This window comes from Artemia franciscana, chromosome 4, assembly GCF_032884065.1.
Source record: "Artemia franciscana chromosome 4, ASM3288406v1, whole genome shotgun sequence".
In the NCBI taxonomy this organism is placed as follows: domain Eukaryota; kingdom Metazoa; phylum Arthropoda; class Branchiopoda; order Anostraca; family Artemiidae; genus Artemia; species Artemia franciscana.
Window position 1 is genome coordinate 34,826,492 of NC_088866.1, and position 25,294 is coordinate 34,851,785.

Below are 25,294 nucleotides of genomic sequence, written 5' to 3' on the forward strand. Positions count from 1 at the left end.
TATAGCTAAATGTGCTGCTCTGCAACTGTGACCCATAGGGTCATAGGTTCTAGTTACTGCAACACTCCATGGGACCTTGGCACCGGAAGCATGGTCATTACTGTATTCACGCTTTTAGAAAAACGTTGGATTTTAGAAAAACTGATTGGAACGCAAAACCCATAGAGGCAAGGATGCATTCTCAAAACAGTCCAAGTCCACGTCCATATTTGACCAAGTCCACGCTACAAAAAACTTTGCTGTCAGAGTACTTGATTGATTCGTAGCTATGTATATTCAGGACATTCTTTACCATAAAACAGCGAATGATTTTTAGAAGCAAATTTACAAAATCCAAATTGATAATAAAATAAACATCATTCTCGGTAGCGGTTTAAGACCTCATAATCTGAAGGGGCGAGGTATCTTAACAGGAGTATAAAATACGAAATAAAAGAAATTTAATGTCGGATGTCAGGAAAACTGTTAAGGGGGCAGCTGCACCTCATAACCCCCTGTCCCAGAACCGCCACAATCCATTCTCAATAACATAAGCAAGCACAACGAATCGGAGATATTTCCCCAACCAGATCATTGCTGCAGCAAACTGTAATAATCTTCTTTTTTAATTTTCTCTGCTAATTTTTCTATTGACATTCGTCAGATAAGGCTCTACAAACAATTAAAATGAGAAACTGGACTATCTCTTGTGAAACATTCTGTTTCATGCAAATGCACAGACTCAATTTATTCTGTTTTATAAAGGAATGCCACGAAGTCACAAGTTCTTAAGAGGAAGTTGCGGATAATTAATTCTGGAAATGAGGAAACAATGCCACGTTGAAAGTTAGGGAAATTTTGTAGACAATAAAAAGTTTTGGTTTCTTAAAAATCCAACAGTGAATAAACATCAGGCAACAGAATGCTTCTAAATACATAACTTCTTTTAAAGTTATTTTTAGCAGATAGAAATTTGGAATGCGAAATTTATGAGTTTTAATTTTTAGAAATAGTGTAATTTGATGTTATATATTATCAAACTATCTTTAAGTAAGAATTTACAATCTAAGTGAAAAACTGTATTTCTATGCAAGGAAAATCTGTAGCTTCTTCTCAATTCGGAATATTTCTTGCTTCGCTAATATTTAATTTATGTTTGAGTCAGAACTAGAATTTTGACTCCTTGTGTAAATATTTATTTTGGTTTTGCATTACTCACCAGGTCTAAAATTACTTCTGGGTTATCCACATTATTCAAATTAAACAATGTATGCACATCTAGTTTGAATACCTGTACGACACCCCAACAAGTGACGGTAATTTTGAAAATGTTTTCGTCAGTCAGGGAAGTTTTTTGTCGGTCAGGGACCAAAGGTTCTTAAGTAAATATCGGAAGGAGGCTGTATGCAGGTATTATCAAAAGTATGACCCACCTTAAAATTAATAATGTGTACCAGGTATTAAATATCATATTTAATACCTAAAAGACAAAACAATGATATCGTAATCGGGCTTACACCAATAAATACAGCTACTGAACCTTATCATACACTTTATATAGATTTTAGACTTGACAAATTCAATTTTATGGGTGCGGTTTTAAGAATAAATTTGCAATTACTTTACTGTCGTCGTTTTTTGTTCTTTTTTCGGCTACCTGATTGGAGCAATAATGATTACAATCCGTCACTAGAATAAAATAGCTGTCATGTAATAGTTGAATACATTCACCTCAAAAACAGTGTAATTTTCCAGAACTATAACGTTTACACTGGTATGCAGTGGAAAGTCTTCGTCCTAAAAAAGCACCAAAAGGCATCTTATGGTTTACTATCGCGCGTAGAATCGTTGATTTGCCGTCTAAAAGCAAACTGAGTTGGTGTGTAAGCACCACTTTAGAAATACGTCTTTATTTTATGAATAGAAACAGAATTTAAAAAATAAAAACAATACAGAATGTCGGTCAGGTAACTTTTTTCAACTCTTATAAATCCTTGAGTGATTCCTTTATGAAGTCGTCGACTTGAATTTCCGTTAAGGTTAGGAATACGCAACACAATATAAAGATGGTGTTTAAGCTCACCTGCAACTATGGATTAGCCAGCATTGGGCTGATAATTGATAACCCATAGCAGCAAATGACCTTAAACACATTTTTACAATAATGTCCATCGATTAGTTTTGCTTAAAAATCTTACTTTATGTACTTTGTAACTGTTCGTAACATTTTAAAATCACGGAATGTTATAAAACAGAGAGCTACAGCAAATATAGTCAAGTTCCAATCAGCATAATAGGATATATCCCTGTTCTATCTCACGGCTGAGGAATCAAGTTGAAACTTCCAGAAAAAGGCCGTCTGGGGAGAGGAGTTAAGGGGCGAAAACCTATTTTCTCAAGAAGCAAAAATTAGCGTAGCAACAATAAACGACAATTTTCTCAAGACTTTTGAGTTAATGATTTTCGAATAAAAATTTTGATAATAGTATTGATACTGGATATAATTACTAATATTTTTGTCTATTGGTAGAGTTTGTTTTAAAGATTATAAATACCAAAAGAAGCCGAGACATCGAGAAATAAATATTTGTGAAAAATAGTTCATTTGGGAAATAGCAGGAATTACTTTTTTATAAGTTATCTGTATCATTTTCCATCAAGAATTATACACAGCCGAATTATTTTTGTTTATATACAGCCGCTCGAACCAACATCTAAGACTATCTTTGAACAATTCACCTAAAAACCTTTAACGCACTGTAGAACCCACTCATAAGAACCATATTCGATACTGCAATTATCATGACTTCTAGTATGCTTCTCTTACTTCTAAGGCTCATCTTCCAAGGTTTTTTTTCGACTGCGAACGAACCCATTTCTTAGCTTACAACAACTTGCTATACTGCTATACTATAATTACTATACTGCAATTGTACTATACTATACTGCTTACTATACTGCAACTAATTAATCATAATAACCAAGTAAAGACAAGCATAATAACTGAAGATGCAACAATCTTTAGTAACTGTTCATAAAAAGCTGAAACAAAGTAACGTAGAAATCTCAGCACTCTATTACGCAGGATTTCAATTAGCTTTAAAACTGTATTAATATAAAGTATTATTTTAGACAGGCCGTCTTTAGTCTTGAGATCAAGATAAACTAAATTCCTACCTAGAATTCCGAAAGTAGATACTACTTGTCTTTCCGTCGAGCTTTGGTCCCAGTGTGAAATTAGCCTCCCCTTTCCTTTAAAATATGAAGAGGGATAAATAGCCCAAGTTTTCGTAGTAAATTGATATTAACATCTAGGGTATAGAATCTGAAATAAACTGCAGTAACACTTTGCACATATTAAGATTTGGGCACCTTACCCTATATACGTTTGTGAAGTATTTTAAGTCCTTACCTTTGTGTGAAGAAACGCCAAACTCTTATTAACGTTTTCTATAAAGTGGACTCTCATTTTGCCATTATTTGGCCTTCCTAGTTTTTCACCACTTATGATTTCAAGCAGTTTCAAGAGTTTTTTCCCATCGGCTAGATCCGTGAAAAGGTTGTCTACATGCATAGAAGGACCCACCTGAAATTAAAAAATATAAGAAAAACGAATAATTGTTCTTATTTCTTTTTGGCGAGAAGAAACCACTTATAATAGAAAAAAAACGAGACAAGTGAAAGAAAGTAAATCAAGCAGTACAAATATGTACGCGTTTCCCAGAAAATTCCTACAGAACAGACATTGACCAGCGAAGTTACCACAGTCTGGATGTTCAATAGGCGGTATCACGTGAGCCACAGAAAAAAACTGTTTTTAGGGCTCTTGTTTTTTTTTTCTTTCTTTTGTTTTCGACCGACCTTTGCGTTCTCAGTAGAAATTAGGAGGGTAGATAGAGCTTTGGGCCTTTTTAACGACAAGGTCAGCATTTGGAGGACTGCAAACATGAAATCGGTAAAGATTTCTGTTCTATTTTTAGACCAGATAGAAAAAAGACAGACATAAGAAGAAACATAGAGCCTATAATAGTGATGGCTCCCGTGGTGCGTGTCGGGGTGAAGATACGTACTTGATAATATTTGGGCTAGGGTGACAATGAGATTCAATAAACTTCATAATTAATAAGTTATAGTGCATGTTATAGCAAAATACGTCATATCAACGATAATTTCATGCTTATCACATCGGCGTAAATTTTAAATCTAACTCCGACGTAACTACATATGAAATATTTAGGCTTAATAGGACATAGCAACAACGATGGTAGTACAAACTCCCCCAGAAAGGGAGGAGACACAAGAAAAGGAGGCACTCCCCCTAAAAGATATATCTACTTAGAGAAAAAAAAATGTTCATGCTTCCAGAAAAAAAATGTCTGCTTTTGTAGCAGAAAACAAACTGATTTTCAAGATTCATCCTCCGGCCCCCTTCTCGATACACAAAGTTTGTAGCTCTGTACTTCCGGTGGTAATCAGTTGTTCCAGCATTCACACAAACACATAAACACATACACACATTTTTTTTTTGGGGGGGGGGGCAGCTAACGAGGATAAAAGAGTAAGGCGAATCCATTAAAAGAGCAAAAGAGTTATTTATATGAAAATTGAGCTACAAATTGAAAAATTATGGGATTTTGATGGGTAACTGTCAATTTCAAGACAGTCACAAACTCATCAGCTGGAATGGATCCCCGGCTCTGTCAATGTGTCCTGTTATTAAAAGATATCTGTAACAACATGGCATCAAGTTAACCTATACTATATGCTTGACTTTCTGCCAGATTCATATCAAATTTTCATTATTGCTTATTCGTATCTGGAAATAATCAGAACATTGACTTGTCCTTTTGTTCCAGGCGAGTTAGCATGTTCGAAATAGCAGTTGCCAATCTTGGGGCTATTATAACCTTACCTACATCGTTTGAAAGAAGACCACAATTTTGAGGTTTATAATTTAACTAAAGCTTAACATGGACACTAATGTCGTGGTTACTTCAATTAAAATAAATTAGACAAGTCTGTGTTGCAATACTGTGCAAGAGAGCGAATTGGGAGCAAAAATTTCCCCTAAACGATGTTCCTTTTCGGAATTCAGTACGATATATTTTTTTCTCCGGACACATTACAAAATTTCAGGTTAAAAAGTTAAGAGCCATGGCAAATTGGAGAAAAAACCAAGACAGATACTCTGAGTGAGAGGTAAAGCTAGCATAGGTCTTTAATCGAACTGTACAGAAATGATGTCAATTCAATTGTTGATCGATAGTCGCTCATCCATTCATTCTAGGGCAAAACTAAGGTAGATAGTCATGACCAGGTTTGGCAAGGTTTAATGCCGTAGTTACTTAAAGTAAAATAAACTACACAAGTCTGTGTTCCAAAACTGTGCAAGGGAGCGGATTGGGAGCAGAAATTTCCCCTAAATGATATTGCTTTTTGGAATTCAGTACAATATATTTTTATCTTCGGACAACTTACAAAATTTCAGACTGCCAATACAGGTGCTGTTGAAATACAACAGGTATATCGTCTTAAAAGATGGCAAACTTGAGTTTTCTATTTTAGAAACAGATTAGTGTGGAAAGTGAAATCGTGGTTAGTTCGGTATAGTCCGGTCAAAACAAATAATACAGGTAATTGGCGTAATAATATGTATATAGAGGAGCAGTTCGGGGTGTAAACAAAATCCCTCTATGATTGTAATCTCTCTTCACATTTTTAAAATCCATACACCAAGGTTTCATTATTCTGACCAATTTCTTCAACCTTAAAAGGGGAGGGGCATTCAGATAGAAAGGCCTTATTCTAAAGGTCCTATTATTGTATGGTAAGAAAAAGAAAAAAAAAAGAGATTTTCCCTACAGGGTTTTTGACGACGGCCCATAATTTGTCGAAAACTAGCATTTATTACAATATTATCTTTTGTCAATTACAAAACGCACTAGACTTATAACTCCCCTTCAAATAAGTGCTTAAACCGCTCTATGTTGTTCCATCGGCCCACTAGCGGCAAAGAAAAGTAGAGAGAAATAAGTGGGCACTTCAGCGCTGTAAATTTCCTGAATGGGGTTTCGACAATGGCGATTTAAATGGTGCACTTTTAATTTCGTTCCGGCTCCATTTTTGAGGGTTTTCAGGCTAACTTTCGATGTTTTCACAATAAACTTTTACCATTATCTTCAAATGACAATTTTTCGGCACTGGATATTTTCTTTCAAAAAGCGTTTTAATATTTGTGGTTACTATTGGTCGTGGTTCATTCTTTACTAGGTTGTAACTACTGGGAAACCATGATCAGATAGGTACATTATGCTGGTCAGTGCTATTCACGAGAATGATGTTGCTGTAGTTATTGTAAGATGTGAGGGTTCGGTTTGGAATCAGGATTTAAATAGGGTTGTGGTCTATTCCTATTTATATGGATTATTTCGATTGACTTTTCCTAAGGAACACGACAACGGCTATGAGAGGATACGGTATCAAATGTAAAGGTAAAACCCAGGAGACAGAAGTGAAAGAGAGAGGGACATTAAAACAACTGCGTAAATATTGAATATTTTACCTTATCAAGGAAGGAATTAACCCATTTTGTGAATGTCTTCTTCTGTATTTTCAAACGTTCTTGTTGCAGAAACCGAATCCTTCCTTGCTCAAAATCTTTTAGATCGTCTTTAGTAGACATAATTAGAAATTTTCTTGCATAGATAATCACATAAAAATAATTCCTGTTTACCACCACACTTTTATCACATCACCAAAATCCTTATTCCAGGGGTCACTGAAAATAAAATAAGAGTAAATAAATATAATACAACAGACACATTCATCAAATCTTAAAAAACACACGGAACAGTTTGATAATTTTAGAGCTCCAATGACTCTTCATACGTATTCATTAAAACTTAAAACGAACAGAAATTACTCCGTATATGAAAGGGGCTTTTCCTCCTCAACGCGTCACTCTTTACGCTAAAATTTGACTCTTTCTCTTAACTCTAGTTTTTAAAACAGTAAGAAACTTTAGCGTAAAGAGCGGGGCGTTGAAGAGGAAAAGCCCCTTTCACATACGGAGTAATTTTTGTTCGTTTTAAGTTTTAATGTTGCTCCTTACTTTCATTTAAAAAAAACTTGTTCTTTTTTTTATTTAATTTCTGGACGTTTTTGAATTAATGCATGTTTTGATCTTGCCTCTCCGCACATAAATAATTAAAACGAAATTAGCATATTAATTAATTGTAATTAATCGGAAGATTTTGTGGAAAAAAGGAGCGAGGGAGGAGGCATAGTTGCCCTCCAATTTTTTGATTACTTAAAAAGGCAACTAGAACTTTTAATTTTTTACGAACATTTTCATTAGTAAAAAATATACGTAACTTGAGAATTAACTTACGTATCGAACTTCTATATTTGTCTGTTTTCATTACACTAAAGCTTAAATTTTGTCCCAATTCCTTAAGAATGACCTCTGAATCACAAAGGCCGTGAATAAATAGTTGAAATTACTAAAAATACTTTAGCGTAAAGAAAGAGGTATTACGAGGAAGTAAAGAGGAGGTAAATATGTGTAATAACTTTTGTTCGTTTCAAGTCTTAATGCTGCTCCTCACTTTCAGTAGAAAAAACTTTTCATATTTATTTTTTCATTGTTTTTTCAAATAATGCTCGAAAATCCTGCGCCCCCTTCATTGAAATTCTCTTCCCCCATGAGAAGTTCCTCCGCGGAAATATCCTCCCACGTAACCCCTCCCCTCAACTGTCCCCCCTAAACCCGAAAAATTCCCCTGAAAACGTCTGTACAAAGTTTGTAACTTGCAGCCCCTCCAACGGGGACTGCGGGGGAGTAAGTCGTCCCTAAAGACATAGTTATTAGGTTTTTCAACTATGGTGAATAAAATGGCTATCTCAGAATTTTGATCCAGTGACTTTTGGGAAAAAATGAGCGTGGGAGGGGGCCTAGGTGTCCTCCGATTTTTTTGGTCACTTAAAAAGGGCACTAGAACTTTCAATTTCAGTTAGAATGAGCCCTCTCGCGACATTCTAGGACCACTCAGTCGATACGAACACCCCTGGGAAAATAAAAACAACAAAAAAAAAAACAAAAAAACAAATAAACACACATCTGTGACCTGTCTTCTGGCAAAAAATGCGAAATTCCACATTTTTGTAGATAGGAGCTTGAAACTTCTACATTAGGGTTTTCTGATACGCTGAATCTGATGGTGTGATTTTCGTTAAGATTGTATGACCTTTAGGGGATGTTTCCCCCTATTTTCTAAAATGAGGCAAATTTTCTCAGGCTCGTAACTTTTGATGGGTGAGACTAAACTTGATGAAACTTATATATTTAAAATCAGCATTAAAATGCGATTCTTTTGATGTAACTATTGGTATCAAAGTTCCATTTTTTAGAGTTTCGGTTACTATTGAGCCGGGTCGCTCCTTACTACAGTTCGTTACCACGAACTGTTTGAAATGCATTATATTTAAAGCTGCTTAATAAAAATCATTGGCATAGAAAAAATTTGCAGAGTTTAGATAGAAAGAGGAGGTATCCTTAACAAAGTGGGAATCCTTTGCTTATTTTCTTCTGGGGTAATTGTATTGAGTTAGCGGTCGTAGAATACCGATGAAGGGTTCATTCAAACGGAAACACTTATAGAAACTAACTTCTTTCATATGAAAGTACAGCACAGCGTTAAGACTTGCAACGAATAGAAATGATCCTATGCAGTCTCAATACCCATCCCCTTACTTTCAAGCTAAGTTTCAGCACATTGCAGGCATCGAGCGTTCTCTTAATAGGGGACGGTGAAATATAGCACAAAGAGAGGCAGCTTAGTGAGGCACCAGCCCATATCCTACACAAGATAGTTTTTGTTTATCGTAAGTCTTGAAGTTGCTGTTCACTTTCACATGAAACCCATTTTTATCACAATCTATGATGACTTGAGCTCTTATCAAAGTTTTTGCTTCTGATTTTTCAAAGAAATCTGATTACGTTTCTAAATGTATATAAAAAGAACATTTTTTCAAAATTTAGAAGTTTCCAAATTATTTGGTTCGATTGACAATGACAGTATTTAGTTAGGTACAAAATAAGTTATTTCATGGAATGAAGGGGAATATTTTTGGGGAGAGAGGAGAGAGGACACACAAAAAGGTTATTTAGAGTTAAATATGAATTTCATTTTGGAAAAATTACAAAAAAAACTTTAGATCTCAATTAATCCTGGTTCAAAGGAGCCTAATCTATGTACATGCCTAACGGGGAAGGGGAAGATAGAGCAACCCTCTCCATGTACATCCCGTACCTCAATTCAAAAATATGAGTCAATTCACTCAAATGGAGAGGGAGTCCATTTTTCAAAATCTAGAGGAGGGAGCAATTCCGTCTTTTTTCCCAATGAAAATACCAGTAAAGTTGGCATTTTTCATAGTCTACTGGCGGTAAAAATGTTGAAGGAAGGAGAGGCAAGTGTGCCTTCTTCAACTGGTGCTAGTGATCTTGAATGTCATCCGGTGGTATTACAACGGGGCTGATTACTACGCAACATACATCTAACTCAGAATTGTGAAACGCTCAGTTGAATTATAAAAGAAACAATCAACTGAAAAAATTTTCAGGTACCAAAATTAGCCCTAAAATCAAAATGAAAACTGAAATGGAAACTAAAATCAAAATGAACTATCTAAAAAAAAAACTGCCCCTGAAATATTAAATGCACGAGCAGCTAAAACACCCACAGCCATCCGTTGAATGAAAACACAGAATTAGAATTGTCTACAACATTGGCGCCATAATTGTTACTATAGCAGCTTAGACCGAAATTAAAAAGCTTAGACAGCTTTAGGACAGAAGCCTTAGAAGAGCTCTACTTGTGACTTGGAAGAAAAGCGCAGTGGACCTGGCAAAAATAGACCAAGGTTGTAGTCCATTATAACTTTATTTGTCTATGCGAAAGAAAAAACCAACCAGTAAGATTTACTAATAGTCAACAACGAAAAATACCACAAGATAGGTAAGCCTATAAACCATAATACATAAGTCCAAGGATCATAAATAATTCAAATTAGAACCCTTTTCAGCAATCAATCATTCAATCTTGGAATTTGATAGATTCCGAACAACAAACATACCAAAAAATTTTAACGAGGAAACTTCTAAAAGGCAATCATCCCACCCGCATCCCATCCAGGTGGAAACATCAGCCAAAAAAACGTGGTACTGATGATAAGACTAGATTACAAAAACCACAAGGATTTAAAGAAAGATATTGAAACTTAAAACGAACAGAAATAATCATGTTTACGAGGGGAGCTTTCCCCCTCTCAGCCTCCCACTTTTTATGCTAAAGCTCGAGTCACTGAAAGTAGTTTAGAGTGCAGCAAATAGAATCATTGGGGAATTAAAATTGTTTTATTTAGTGTCTTTCTTTCGGAACATCCAAACTTAAAATTTTACTGACAAATGTAAATCCATAAACCCTTCCATTATCAATTGGTTATGAAAAATAAAACTTTTGGTCACATTGCTCTTGTTAGAGCATTCGCTCTTCAAGTGTTAAGGGAAAAGTCAAACTTTGGTGCACAGAGCGTGGAAGGGAAGGTGGCAACCCCACTCATTTAGAAACAAATTTATTATGGTTTTAACTTCTAATGCCGCTCTTTCCTTTCATTTTTTTATAATCCCATGTTCAGGTTTATTGTACATATAGTAGTAAGGCTCCTTTCGCCCCATTCCCCTAAACCACTTTCAACGGTTCAAGTTCATTTATTTATTAATCACATATATATGTATATATGACATTGGCCCATGAGGAGACAAGCTCGAAAAACTAGGCCTAGTAAGGCCTATAATTGGGGGCAAAGGTATTTGTTAAGTATCCCGACCCCACCCTAGAAGTGAAGTTAGGTCAATCCTAATGGAATATGCCGAAATATAATAAAAATATAATACTTTAGAAACAAAATTATGGAAACTACAATATAGAATTATGGAAAGCAGCCCGCACAGATCCCATTACGTTAAATGCCTAACATAATCACCTCTATATATTAAATATTTAATAACAATATACCAGAGTCGCATTTATTCTCAATGAGACCAAGCTAATTCTAACCTACTGCAGACACACAAACCGCTTTTTCTCAGATCATACAGACGAAAATTCTTGAGCGGGGTGGAATATTTAAAAAGCACCCTTTTAACTTCTGCATAACAATTTTAAAAAAAATAGTAATTTTAAATGTTTTTTAACGTCCAAATGAAACAGTATTTTTCTACATAAGGGGCAATCACCCCTCGCTCTTTACACAAAAGTCAAACTTCTTTGTCATATGATTTGATGAGTTTAAACATAGTTTGATAATTTCTCACATTTCTCGTTTAAAACTACCATTACAACAATAAGAGGGGAGCTGTCACCGCTCCAGCACCCATGTTGGACTCTTAGAAAAAAAAATCCTTCAAATGAAAGGACGTCAGAGGCTAAGTTCCCCTCCACATTAAGCTGAAGCGTGTCTTAAAAAGTTTAAAAATTTTCACTAAAAATACACTTTTTAAGGCATTAGGGGATACCAATCCACGAAAATACAGAGAGAAGCAAGATATATTTTTCAAAATCTGGGAGGCAATGTTGTTACTTTTCGTTCTCTCCATGGATGCGTTTTTTTTTTTTTTTTTTCAGTGGTAGTTATATTGAGCCAACGGTCCTGAATTATGAACAGACAGTTCATTCAAACGGAAATATAAAGTTCTAGTACCCCGTCTTACAGGGTTTCTCATGAGCGTAACCTACTAGTCTTGCTATTATTTACTAGTGTGTTGAAGAGCTCTGCATCATCAAACTTTACAAGAAGCTGTTCTATAACTACATGGAAGAGAGTATTTATCAAGGTGGTACTTTGAAAATGGGTTGCCTCCTCTCTCCCCCATGGATAAAAAACAACAAAACTGCCAAAATCAAGGACAAAAAAAAACGCCTAACGGGAATCAAACGCTAACCGCCTACGTGGCATGCGAGCATTTCATCTGCAAACTGCTTGTGCGTAAAACATTTGTAACTTATTGATGGACCGGTTGAATTTGTCCAAGATTCAGACATTTTTGCTGTTTTTGATCCATTGGGGATGCGGGGAGGAGGGTCAGGGTAATGCATAGTCAAAATCTATTTATTTATAAAGAGCCATACTTTCATTCTATCTAAATCCTGAAACCCAACTGAAAACTATTAGGAGCTTGAAGAGAAAAGTAATCAAAATTATGTTTATTTAGACACAAAGTATGTATTTTAAGCCGTCTTTTCATCATTGGCGACCACTGTTGGGTAAGACTACCACTGAAAAAAAAAACATTCATCAAACTTTCGGATAAAAATACCAAATTTAGTATTTTTGTAAGTATTAACTTTTTTAGGTTTTCACCCAAATAACACCTCTTTTTAGGGATGTTTACCCTCTTTTCTAAACTTACGTCAATCTAAGATAACGATTTGTGCATGTTTAGAGTCAGGATACAATTTCGATTCTCTTTTCTTCAGTTCATTATCACGAACTGTTTGATCCAGTGCTCTCATGAATCTAAGGAGGCTGACAATCCCCTCCATCCGTTTTATTAACTTTTAAGTTCATTTTTGGATAACAATGCTTCGAGAACGAAAATTGTCTACACAAAGACAGGCCATTTGAAATATTTTCCGGAGGATTTAGGCTCAAGGTATTAACACTTTCCAAGGGGGCTTTTGTGAAAAAGTCCTGCGTCTAGAAGAAGCCAGTCTCACCCTCCCGCCCCCCTTCCATATAGGAAAGCATATGAATGCAAAATTATACATTATACTTCATATATTTCTGTTGTAACGGAGCAATCCAACCCAGAACACATATTGCGGGCTTAGTTCAAAAACATTTCTTAGAATGAAAGGAGATTAGGGGAAAAATTCTCCCCTCCATCGACGTTTTTGAGGGACCTCCGCTAAATAATGGAATGTGTGTGCCCAAAATTAGCTTTTTGAGCATTCAGATACACCCACTCCCCAGCCATAGAGAGGTCAATTGAACCTCAAACATAAGAGTTGGTGCTTAACCACACACCAAGTCAAATAATACGATGTATTAGACAAACTAATGGCTATGATAAACTAAAGAAATGTCAATAATTAAATTCTCATTCGCAATAAAATTTTACGAACGAGATTCAGACTAAACAAGCCAGAAAACCATTATTAATTAATGGTAGTGGCCACTATTTAGTGTTTAATTCGATTTGAAACTTCGGTTTTGGCTAGATATAACTCGGCATAGATATAACTAGATATAACTTTAGCAAGCAAAACGCAGATTATGGGGTGGCTGAAATTCAACTTATTTCAAAAAATAGTATTAGCCCAGTGTTAGTCCAATCTTTGTATGGTTGGGCACTTAAAAAAAAAAGATCTACAAAAGCTGCTTATTGCAAACAGCTTAATCCGTGAGAAAGAACAAATACAAGTTTAAAGCAAGAGGTAGGCTACTTAAACAAAGAAAAATCCCTAAAGAATACTAAAGTTTTTCGAAACAAATGTACATATAAACCTTAATGTTTGCTGTAACTACTCGTTAGTCAGTAGATGACATAATGCATCTACAAATTCCTGTGCCTTAGAACTGGCTACTAACTTTGCAAACAACTATCGCTGATCACCTTGACTAACAACCGTGAGAAAAAAATTTTGAAATCTATCTGCTATTATTCGCTCATCAAAAACTTGATTATTAAGAAATTTACAGAAGTATGTGTATTATGAAAGAACGGGTTAGATGGCACAGGTGGCTAAAGATCAAATTCCAACAATAATTTTCCTGCATGGCTTACGATGGGGTTAAATCGGGCAGGGATAAGATCATAAAAAATTATATAATTCTTGGAATTCCGTGGGAGACTGGCTTCATAAAGAAGGGGATTGAGAAGTAACGTTTACTAGTGAATCGGCACAACATAACACTGATATCATATTGTTCTTTTCAATGACCTTTTTTTCAAGTATTAAGTACTAATATTAGGTTGATGCAGTGTTTCATTTAAGCGTTTTATGATGATCGCTTTAAAATACACTCATCTATCTATCTATTGCAGTAGTAATAGTAGTTATTGAAGCGGGAGGGTTTTCTTTACTTTTGCGAAAAAGTATACTTTGTGCCTGACAGGACGCAGGATTTAAGACCCTAGAAGGCTTAAACTTAGCAGGGAAGTTGTAAACAAAACCCAGAAAAGGAACTAAAAGCATATGTCAACATCCAATGACGTGCATCTTGGTAGGAAATTGCCACTAGTCCTTTACTTTCTTCTATAATGCTGCAACGAACAACGCGTATCGATTTGCTGTTACGCGTTTCTATCAAGTCCAAAGTAAGAAGGAAAGACAAAAAACACATGTGACCTAAATTGAGCTCTACAATTTTCTGAAAGAGCGTATCTTTAAACAGAAGTTATTAATTTAACCTTGATATAATATCCTTTCAGATTAAAGATTTCAAAACTCTATATGCTAAACTTTAATACACGAGCCACATCATAGTACCACTTGTGGATAAAATTAAAATTACACACGATTACATTTGGCGAGTTGAGCTACGTTCAACTTCCCACTGTAATTTTTATGGTTGCCCAATCAGAGCAAAGATTCAAGGCACAATTTCTTGAAATTAAAAACAATCGATGCTAGGTTGTTTTCATTTCTTGCTGTTGAAACTAGCAATAGGCTAGATATGAAGGTGAAGTACTAGAGGATAATACTTAAAACAAAATAATGGTGAAATAAACTTTTAAAAACAATATCATGTCATTTCAAGTTCCGACTTATGTAGTATTTGCATGACGACGAAATAAAGGAAAAACGCAAGGTCATTCATTCAAGGTCATATAGGCTTTTTTTTTATCAAAAACTGTAACTATGGTATGGTATGTAACTATGAAGTATAACTTACTTTCGACATTGCCCCCCCTCCCCCGCTTCCAAGATTGCGGCGAAATTACGTCCCTGTCTAAGAACCCAAGAATTGAAACAGTAGATTTAACGCTATTTTTTTTTTATTGGCATCATCAGCTGAAGTTACTTTTGAAAAATAGAACCAGAATAATACTGTATAGCAAAAAGTTATTTCAAAAACCTCGAATACAGAAGATCTTCATATCCTCTCGATTTTTGGCTTTGAGGAGTAAGCTCAAGCATCCGGCAAAAAGCTTATTGCCATGATTCCGGTTCTATGATTTACACGTTTCAAACTGAAATGTTGGGAAAAAATAATTCACTGTTCAAATTACAAAACTTTGTTCGGGTATATTATCACAACACATAAACCCGAGACTGACAACAGTAGAACTGATACAGAGAAGCAGCGTTGTTATAGGCAAATTAGTAGTTCGGTCATTCCGTTCTTCAGGAGTAAGAACTTCAGATCAACCTAGTTTTTCAAGTACCTGATACTACAATTTAAGCTGCAAAACCAGTTAAAAAAAACACGCAAAATGTATCAAACAGTTCGTGATAACGAACTGTAGTAAGGAGCGACCCGGCTCAATAGAAACCAAAACTCTAAAAAATGGAATTTTAATACCAATAGCTACATCAAAAGAATCGCATTTTAATGCTGATTTTAAATATATAAGTTTAATCAAGTTTAGTCTTACGCACCAAAAGTTACGAGCCTGAGAAAATTTGTCTGATTTTAGAAAATAGGGGGAAACACCCCCTAAAAGTCATAGAATCTTAACGAAAATTACACCACCAGATTCAGCGTATCAGAGAACCCTACTGTAAAAGTTTCAAGCTCCTATCTACAGAAATGTGGAATTTTGTATTTTTTGCCAGAAGGCAGATCACGGATGCGTGTTTATTTGTTTGTTTTTTTCCCCAGGGGCGATCGTATCGACCCAGTTGTCCTAGAATGTTGCAAGAGAACTCTTTCTAACGGAAACAAAAAGTTCTAGTGCCCTTTTTAAGTGACCAAAAAATTGGAGGGCACCAAGGCCCCCTCCCACGCTAATTATTTTCCCAAAGTCACCGGATCAAAATTCTGAGATAGCCATTTTATTCAGCATAGTCGAAAAACCTTATAACTATGTCTTTGGGGACGACTTACTCCTCCACAGTCCTCGTGGGAGGGGCTACAAGTTACAAACTTTGACCAGTGCTTACATATAGTAATGGTTATTGGGAAGTGTACAGGTGTTTTCAGGAGGATTTTTTGGTTGGGGGGAGGGGTTGAAAAGAGGGGGATATACTGGGGGAACTTTCCATCGAGGAATTTGTCATGGGGGAAGAAAATTTCCATGAAGGGAGCGCAGGATTTACTAGCATTATTTTTAAAAAAAAAATGAAAAAATAAATATGAAAAAGGTTTTTTCAGCTGGAAGTAAGGAGCAGCATTAAAACTTAAAACGAACAGAAATTATTACCCATATGAGGGGCTCACCTCCTCCTAATACGGGGGGGAGGCTCTTTACGCTCGCTCTTTACGCTAAAGTATTTTTAGTAATGTCAACTATTTATTCTACGGCTTTTGTGATTCAGGGGTCATTCTTAATGAATTGGGCCAAAATTTAAGATTTAGTGTAAATAGAGAGGTACTGACGAGGGGGCGAACCCTCTCATATGTGTAATAAAAAGATGAGAATAAAAAATTATTTACGTAAGCTAGTTTATAAGTTACGTATATCTTTTACTAATAAAAAGATTCGTAAAAAATTAAAAGTTCTAGTTGCCTTTTTTATTAACCAAAAAATTGGAGGGCAACTAGGCTTCCTCCCCCGCTCTTTTTTTCTCAAAATCATTCGATCAAAATTATGAGAAAGCCATTTAGCCCCCCCCCCCCCCAAAAAAAATATGCAAATTTCGTTATAATTATTTCTCTGCGGAGAGCCAAAATCAAAAAATACATTGATTCAAAAACGTTCAGAAATTAAATAAAAAAAACAAGTTTTTTCAACTGAAAGTAAGGAGCGACATTAAAACTTAAAACGAACAGAAATTACTTCGTATATGAAAGGGGCTGCTTCCTCATCAACGCCGCGCTCTTTACGCTAAAGTTTTTTACTGTTTTAAAAAGAAGAGTTGAGAGAAAGAGTCAAACTTTAGCGTAAAGAGCGGGGCGCTGATGAGGAAGCAGCCCCTTTCATATACGAAGTAATTTCTGTTCGTTTTAAGTTTTAATGTCGCTCCTTACTTTCAGTTGAAAAAACTTGTTTTTTTTATTTAATAATTCTTAAAGCAATATCCAAAGCTGTTGCATCAACAATATTGATGATACGCCATTAGAACTAATAATTATTAAATTTATGAAACAGACAGAAACACCTCTTAAAAACGATCATCGTCTTTAGAAAGGTGACCTTCTGTGGTTGACTTATATTGGGGAGAAAATTCATATGAGAAAGACGGATGAAACTTTTGCACAAATCATCCAGTTTACAAGCTTCCAAGCCAAGGCGAATAGTACAACGAGTTAATCTTGTCACTTTGACCATTGCACAGACTATATTGGAAATTGCCTCATATGAGGGTAACCCATATACTTGTAGAGCGCTGCGACATCGATGGTAGAACTTTTATCAGTTTGTAGATAGAGACGTTGTAGGGCTTTGTGATAGGCAAAATTCTATTACGCAAAATAGTTTAAGTCGAAGAAACATCCAAAGCCTATACAATAACTTCTTTCCTTAAGTCTTCAGCCTCTTGTAAATCTTTCCTTCTGTAATTTTCAAATATCAAAATCGTGTTTTTATTTCTAGCCTTTCCAAATTTCACTTTCTTTTCTTTCTGATTAAGTGTAACAATTCATTCAAAATTCATATATCAGGATTCTTTCAAGGACATCAAGGACTCACGTGTTTAGAGCAATCAAAAGAGCCTCTCAGACGACAGACACAAAGGTTCAATACACAGGGGCCCAAGGAGGCACCAAATCCTTGATATTTTTGAATAAATTCCACTCGTTTCAAGTTTCAGCGTCATTTTGATTAGCGTCGTATGTCTCGTTTAGAAATAAAAATTAGTTTTTCTGTTCGTTTTTGGTATTAAGGTTGTAATTTCCATATTTCGTTAATGATTTACTTTTAGATGTTTCTAATCTTTAAACATTTACTAGGCAAAGAGGTATACTCTTAGTTAGCGAAAGGACCGCATTGGAGGCTATTTGAGCTCATCCTACATCACAAATGCCACTTTATCTCATGCAATAGATTGCAAGCAACCCTACCTTCCTTTGTCCCCCATGCAGCCCTCCCTTCTCTCATGCAAAAGATTAGGTATTTTACCCTAGCAAGCGCCTCACTTGCTTCACATGAAGATGCGTCTCCCTGTGTTTAGGGTTAAAGGGCCAAAAATGGAAATTCAATAATTTTTTGTAAACCTTATTATTAGTCTATGTGAAATAAAATTCCGAAAACAACATACCAAAAGAATGAAAAATGTACCACTTACCCTATAAAAGAACTACAGCCGGAGGGTTTAAATGAGAGAAGTCTATAACACTTTTAAACACTCTGGATAGTGCTGGAATTCAAACTGTCTATATGAAAGCCCCATGCAGGGAAAACACATGTTAGGATTCTGTTTCATCCTGTCAATTGACACATTGAAAAACAAACTGGAGTTTTAATCGTCTTACTGAAAGCTATTATCAAGAAAACGGCAAAAAGCTTTCTAAATAAGGCTAATTCATTTCATCCGTTTCAGCTAATCACGTGTTATACAGAGTGATTAATAGCTTATGAATAAGAGATGTTTTAATTTAATTTGTCTTGTAGACTGCCTAAGATGCAGATTTCATACGATATTCGTGGTAAAAGCTACACATTTTTTTTTTCTTTTTTTTTCTAGGGCGTTGGTAAAGCCTGTGACATAGCTTAGCCAAAGCAGGATTTAGATTAAAGAATAAATATTTACGGTACTACCCAATGTGCAAACAATATTCAAATATCCACTTGTAGATTCAAAAGTTTTACAAACATGTGAGAAGATAAACATTCATATGGAGGTGCCGTTTCGGGTAAAATTGGTGCGAACAGTATCACTGGCTTTCATATAAAGTGAATATACCACTCGATGCCTTTTTAAATGCTGTTTACAAATATAATAATCGCTTCTACCGCAAATTAAGATTTAAGCACTTTTTGACCTCTTGACCTCTTAAAAATGACGTATATATGGGGTCATTACAAATCTGTAATAGTTTAGAAACAAATTTGGGCTATATATTTCACATCAGGGGGGTGGGGGTAAAGCATAGCATATGTTAAATACGTAAACTAACCATTGCTGTATTTTTTTTTTTTTTTTTTTTTTAATGTGTGTGCACATCGAATTTTAATGAGAAGAGAAATCACCAGTGCGACAGCACAAACACATAAAAAAACAGCAATGGTTAGTTTACGTATTTAATATATGCTATGCTTTACCCCCACCCCCTGATGTGCAAATATATAGCCCAAATTTGTTTCTAAACTATTACAGATTTGTAATGACCCCATATATAGGTCATTTTTAAGAGATAAAAAAGTGCTTAAATCTGAATTTGCGGTAGAAAAGATTATTATATTTGTAAACGGCATTAAAAAAGGCATCGAGTGGTATATTCACTTTATACGAAAGCCAGTAATACTGTTTGCACCAATTTTACCCCGTTTAGGTCTATTATTTTGATCAGAATAAATCAAACAGTTCGTGGTAACGAACTGTAGTAAGGAGCGACCCGGCTCAATAGGAACCGAACTCTAAAAAATGGAATTTCGATATCAATAGCTACATCAAAAGAATCGCATTTTAATGCTGATTTTAAATATATAACTTTCATCAAGATTAGTCTTACTTATCAAAAGTTACGAGCCTGAGAAAATTTGTCCAGTTTTAGAAAATAGGGGAAAACACCCCCTAAAAGTCATACAATCTTAGCGGAAATCACACCATCAGATTCAGCGTATCAGAGAACCTAATTGTAGAAGTTTACTGTTTTACTGTTTTTTTTTTACTGCTTTAAGAAGTAAACTTATGAGAAAGAGTCAAACTTTAGCGTAAAGAGGGAGGCGTTGAGGAGGAAAAGCCCCTTTCATATACGGAGTAATTTCTGTTCGTTTTAAGTTTTAATGTCGCTCTTTACTTTTATTTTAAAAAAACTTGTTTTTTTTTTTATTTAATCAGACAAAACAGCGGAAATGTCTTACGTAGAGTGGGGAGGGATTTGCAACCAGATCAAAGATTAAGCTAATTATTTTCGATGGGAAGGCAATTCAGTTCTTTCCCCATTTTAGGAAACTTTTGAGACGTATTTTCTAAAGCCATCGGGGGATAAACACTCCATGATAGACGTAAATATGAGTTCAAATATATTTCGCAATGATGAGCGGGCAATAAAAACCATGAAAACCGGTTATTGTCTCATGTTCGCGATACAAGATCTTGAGTGTGGCGGCTATACGACAAAAGAACCTTTTTTTTGTATTCTTTAACTTCTGATGAACTAGATCGTTTTTTGTTTTTTTTTACTGCAAAGTCGGATATAGAACCGAAGCCCTCGCCGGAGACAGGAAACTGCAATAAAGAAAAATTGGAAACAAATACATCCTTCCCATTGAAATAACTTTTAAAAAAAACTTGCAGGTGTGGCTATGAAGCATAAGTATTAAAAAAAATTATCTAAGTCGTGTTTCTTATATCAACAGTCTTTCATTCATATTGGTAACAATTGTATTTTTTTCATTTCAATTAGAACAATTAAGTTGCACTACTCGCCACAAGGGAATCTGAGCATTACCAATATTAATGCTCGCGACCGCGACCAACTCATTATTCGCTCGCGACCCACCGGTGGGTCGTGACCCATAGTTTGGGAACCACTGCCTTAACAACATGGTGATCTCAAGCCAAGATCCCAAATATGACAAAGCCTAAGCACTGTGGCAACAAAAGAGTAGGGTAAAAGTGGAGGCCTTTCCATCGCTGAGCTACAATTTAAGTGAGCATACCACCCAATATCTTTTTTTATGCTCTTTCGGAATATAATAATCACTTAACTTTGAAATAATCGATATTTTTTTGAAAAAAAGATCAGAAATTAAATAACAAGTTTTTTCAACTGGAAGTATGGGGCAGCATTAAATCGTACAGAGATCATTGCCTGCATTGGGGGTTGCCCTTTTCTTAATGCCTCGTAATAAAGGTCGTATCAAAATAAGGAAAGCCATCTTACATATTCGCGAATCTAATTCGAGTATCAGATAAAAATAGCATAGAGATATCCATAAATTCACAATTTCAATCCATTTCAAAGTTCACCTGAAAGATGTAATAAGCAAACTACCAGATGAATTTTGCCAAATAACCTCAAGGGTTTCACGCCGGCCGCTTCTAGCTGCGCGGAAATAAGGAGAAATTAAAATTCACTCCGCTTATATTATCCCTTTGACCGGCGAGCTCCATGCGCGTAAATAAAAAATCGGAGAAACAAAGGAAACCAAATCGTCTTGATGGCTTTGTCGCTTTCATAATACGAGAAACTCACAAATCTGTTTTACCTAGCTTTCATGAAATTCTTCTCATTATCACATATTTGGTGAGTATTTGAATCTTAATTGGGAAAACTGCCCATAAAGCCAAGGCCAAGATTCCGTTTCAGTGGGAATTCAGCTGATTTCTGGTAGAACTGTGAAAAAGGCCCCTTACCAGCCACTGTATAGCAAAGAAACAACATTCTTCTGGAATTTCTTAGATTCCAGAAGGGCAGAGTCTTAACCCCACAAATTACCCTTGACTTTTGAGACCAAATTTTCAATTCTGTCGCGTTTCTTTTTTCAAAAATTGTTGCAGTAGGTTCTTAAATTGGAAACACAGAAACTGGTGGAAAAAAAAACTGTCTGTAATGAGTTCGGGTAAACCATTTTCATCAAAGTAAATACAAAAAAACACACAGAATTAAAACATGAATTTAAAACAACTTCGATAATTCGAAAAAAGTATTGCACGACAAAGCTTTTGGAAAACAAAAATATATCACAGGCGTATAAGGAGAACTCCTTCAGAAAAGGGCCAACTCACCGAAACAATGATTTGACCAGTCTTAATAAATAAGATGTCTTAGATATCTTAAATAAGATATATTATCTTAACAGAAATATTTGATGCGCGTGGAAAAAATGAAACGCAAAAATCCTGACATTTTGAAGGAGCATGACCCTTAGATCCCCTTCTTCCACGCACTCGAGTCTGCAATATTGCTTTTTCCGATAATTTACCCTGGTTGATAAATTATTAATCTGGTTAGGTAGGCGCAGGAAAACCTCCTTCGGAAATATAAAATTCTCAAGGAATAAAAAAAGGTAAAAATAGCAAATCCGTTTTTTCTTATATGGATATGTGCAGTATTTATCAGCTGACACCCCCGCTCCAGAGCCCCAGACAAAAGACAAAGTACGCACCAATCTGAAAAAAATAACAGGCTAGACTATTACATTTGACATTAACCTTAACACTTTTTAACACCCCATCTCCTTAAAGTTAACACCCTTGATTAGTTGCCCTAATACCCCTCATATTTAAGAGTGTTCATTTTTTTTTTTTTTACAAAGCGCGTTAGAAACCAGAAGTTTTCGAAGGACGAAAAAAATAATCACCACAGCAGACTGAATAGAAAGCAATTAGGGTTAGTTATCTATGACTGGGATAAAAATTGTTAATAAAGGATGGCTAATATCCTTTTAGCCATCAACTTTCCTGCGTGTTTTCATCTATCATTCGTTTATTTATCACTACTCTTATGGCAGTGCTCGCTTTCCCATGGGGAAAAATTATCTGAAATTCCTCTATTTTACCAAAATTTTGTCAATAATACTACCAATATTCTACAAAATCAAAAGCGATTCAAAATGATATGCCTCTTAGCTGCCTGATAATGCTCTTCTAAGGCCTATGCTGAAACTAATCATAATAAACAGCACAATAAAAAACACATCGAAGAATGTACTAAGCTTCCAACCTATATTTATCTCGAGGTCCAGAAAATAATATGTACAGCTATAACCTTTACGAAGGACGTAAAAACCGGAATTCCGATAAGCAATTATTCTAACACCGCACCTATATCAAACGACTCGTGTGGTCAGGAATAGCCGTCACAAATATTACACTGCGCCAAAGGAACGTCTTTTAAATATCCACTAAAACTCATAAAGGCTCGAGGAAGGTGTGATGATTATCAATATTTAATCATTAACCTATTCTTTTTTTTAGTAGAATATGCTTTCACATAGGTGTTGTATATTTACCATTATAAAAGAATTTATTTGTCAGTTGTGCCTTTTGTAGACATTGTGTTGGTTTTTGGCATTTTGCCTTGGTGTTAGAAAATCATGTAAGGGAGGACCCTCATTCAAGTGTATATTTGTTCAATAAATTGCAAGTGCAGAGTCAGCGTGCTCTAGTTGAAAATAGAAAGTTCCAGTTTTTTAAGAATCAAAAGTGATCGGAGGGCAAACACCCTCCCTCCGGATCTTTTTCTTCTACCCCCCCCCCCTTTAGGCTCCATGATATAGGATCAAAACTTAGTGGTAGCCATTTTGTTCAGAAACCTCAAAATGTTTAATAAGAATGCTTCCGGGGTCAAAACCACCCACAGTCCCAGGAGTGATCGCCCAAAACTACATAAATTACCTACTATTTACAGATAGATTTCAGTGGCAAATCGGTTTAGTGAAATGGACGATTGTGGAACGGACGATTGAAATCCCTCATTCAATAACTATACGCGTTCAAATTTGTCAAATCACGAATTCAAAACAGAAAAACTGCAGAAGATCTATGTTTCAAACGTTGCAAGAATGGTCTTCGAAATAAACAGGTACCAAACATATTAAAAGATCAATTTTCAGACTGTTTCATACATAGAGGAGATTTCATACAATAGATAATGTGTGAGGGGGGGGGAAATTTAATAAAAGTTCAAAGAAATGGCGAATTATTACATTAAAAATAAATTAAGAAGGAAATACAAAAAAAACAAGACTTCCGGGATGGGACACCAAGAATGCCCCCACGTCCCTCCTATCTCTGAATACTTTTTGACTAATGGTAAAATTATCATCATTCATGCAGTTACATAGAGAACCGTACTCTTACGATATTAAACTTACAAGAACAAAAAAGACAAGTTTGTTCTTCAACTGAAAGTAAGGAAAAACGATAAAACTTAAAACGAACAGGGATTATTCAGTATGTATGGGGGACTGGCCCTTCCATAGCCTACACTCTTTACACTATAGTCTTGCAGTTTTTGTTGTCTTAATGCTTCTGATTTAAATTCAACAGCCCTAGTGTTTTAGCAGCCTTTGTTTAAAGAATTGCGACAAAAAAAAGTAAACTTTAGCGTAAAAAGCAAAGGTTGAGGAAGGGACAATCCCTCTTATATACGAAATAATTTCTATTCTGTTTGAATTTTAATGTTGCTTCTTAACTTCAGTTGAAAAAAAAATTAATGTAAATTCTGACCATTTTTCAAATAATGTCCAAAAATAACCTCCCCCCTCCCCCGTGTAAGACTTCCAGGGGAAAATTCCTATCGCAAGCTTTGCTCTCGGCAGAAACTTCTCACGGAGAAAAATATTCCCTTCAAAATATTTCAACCAATACTATATGTCAACGATGGACAAATTGTGCGACTCACGTCACTTCTCTGCTGACTGCGGGGGGCCAGGTCATCCCTAGAAGCATAGTTGTCGGACCTTTGAACAATTCTGGATCAAATGGATGTTTCAAAATTTTGATTGGATGCCTTAGGAAGAGAAAGGGGCATAGGAGGGGGCCAGTTACCCTCCAGTCTTTTTGGTTAATTGAAAAAGATACTAGAACTTTTGATTTCCGTTCGAATGAGCCTTCTCCCGATCTTTTAGGATAGTTGGTTCGATATGGCTAAGAAAAATAAATAAATATGCATTCGTTATAATTCTTCTGGCAAAATTACAAAATTCCCCAATTTTGTAGATAGGAGCTTGAAACCTCTGGAGTAGGGTTATTTAATATTGTGAACCTGATGTAGGATTTGCATTAAGATTGCTTGACTTTTTGACTTGACCTTTTCGATGATCACGCAAATTTTTTCAGGCTTGTAGCTCTTGATCGTTAACATCAAGCTTAATAAATTTTATATATTTAGAGTCAGCATAAAGCGCCAATTCTTTTTAATGTACTAATTATATCAAAATTGCGTTTTTTATAGTTTCTGTTACTATCAGCCGGATCATTCCTTATGTTCGTTACCACGAACTGTTTGATAGAGCATGGTATAACATAGGTAT

General features: G+C 35.4%; 1 protein-coding gene across 1 annotated transcript in view; it reads right to left on the reverse strand.

Moving 5' to 3' along the window:
• Positions 1–22,752, reverse strand: part of LOC136026346 (spectrin beta chain, non-erythrocytic 1-like) — a gene marked incomplete in the record, with an annotated part of 229,939 nt that extends 207,187 nt beyond the window's left edge. Inside the window, 3 exon segments of the mRNA XM_065702858.1 lie at positions 3,392–3,565; positions 6,542–6,757; positions 21,199–22,752. Of these exon segments, the coding sequence (XP_065558930.1) occupies positions 3,392–3,565; positions 6,542–6,661 (294 nt within the window).
• Positions 22,753–25,294: the final 2,542 nt, after the last annotated feature.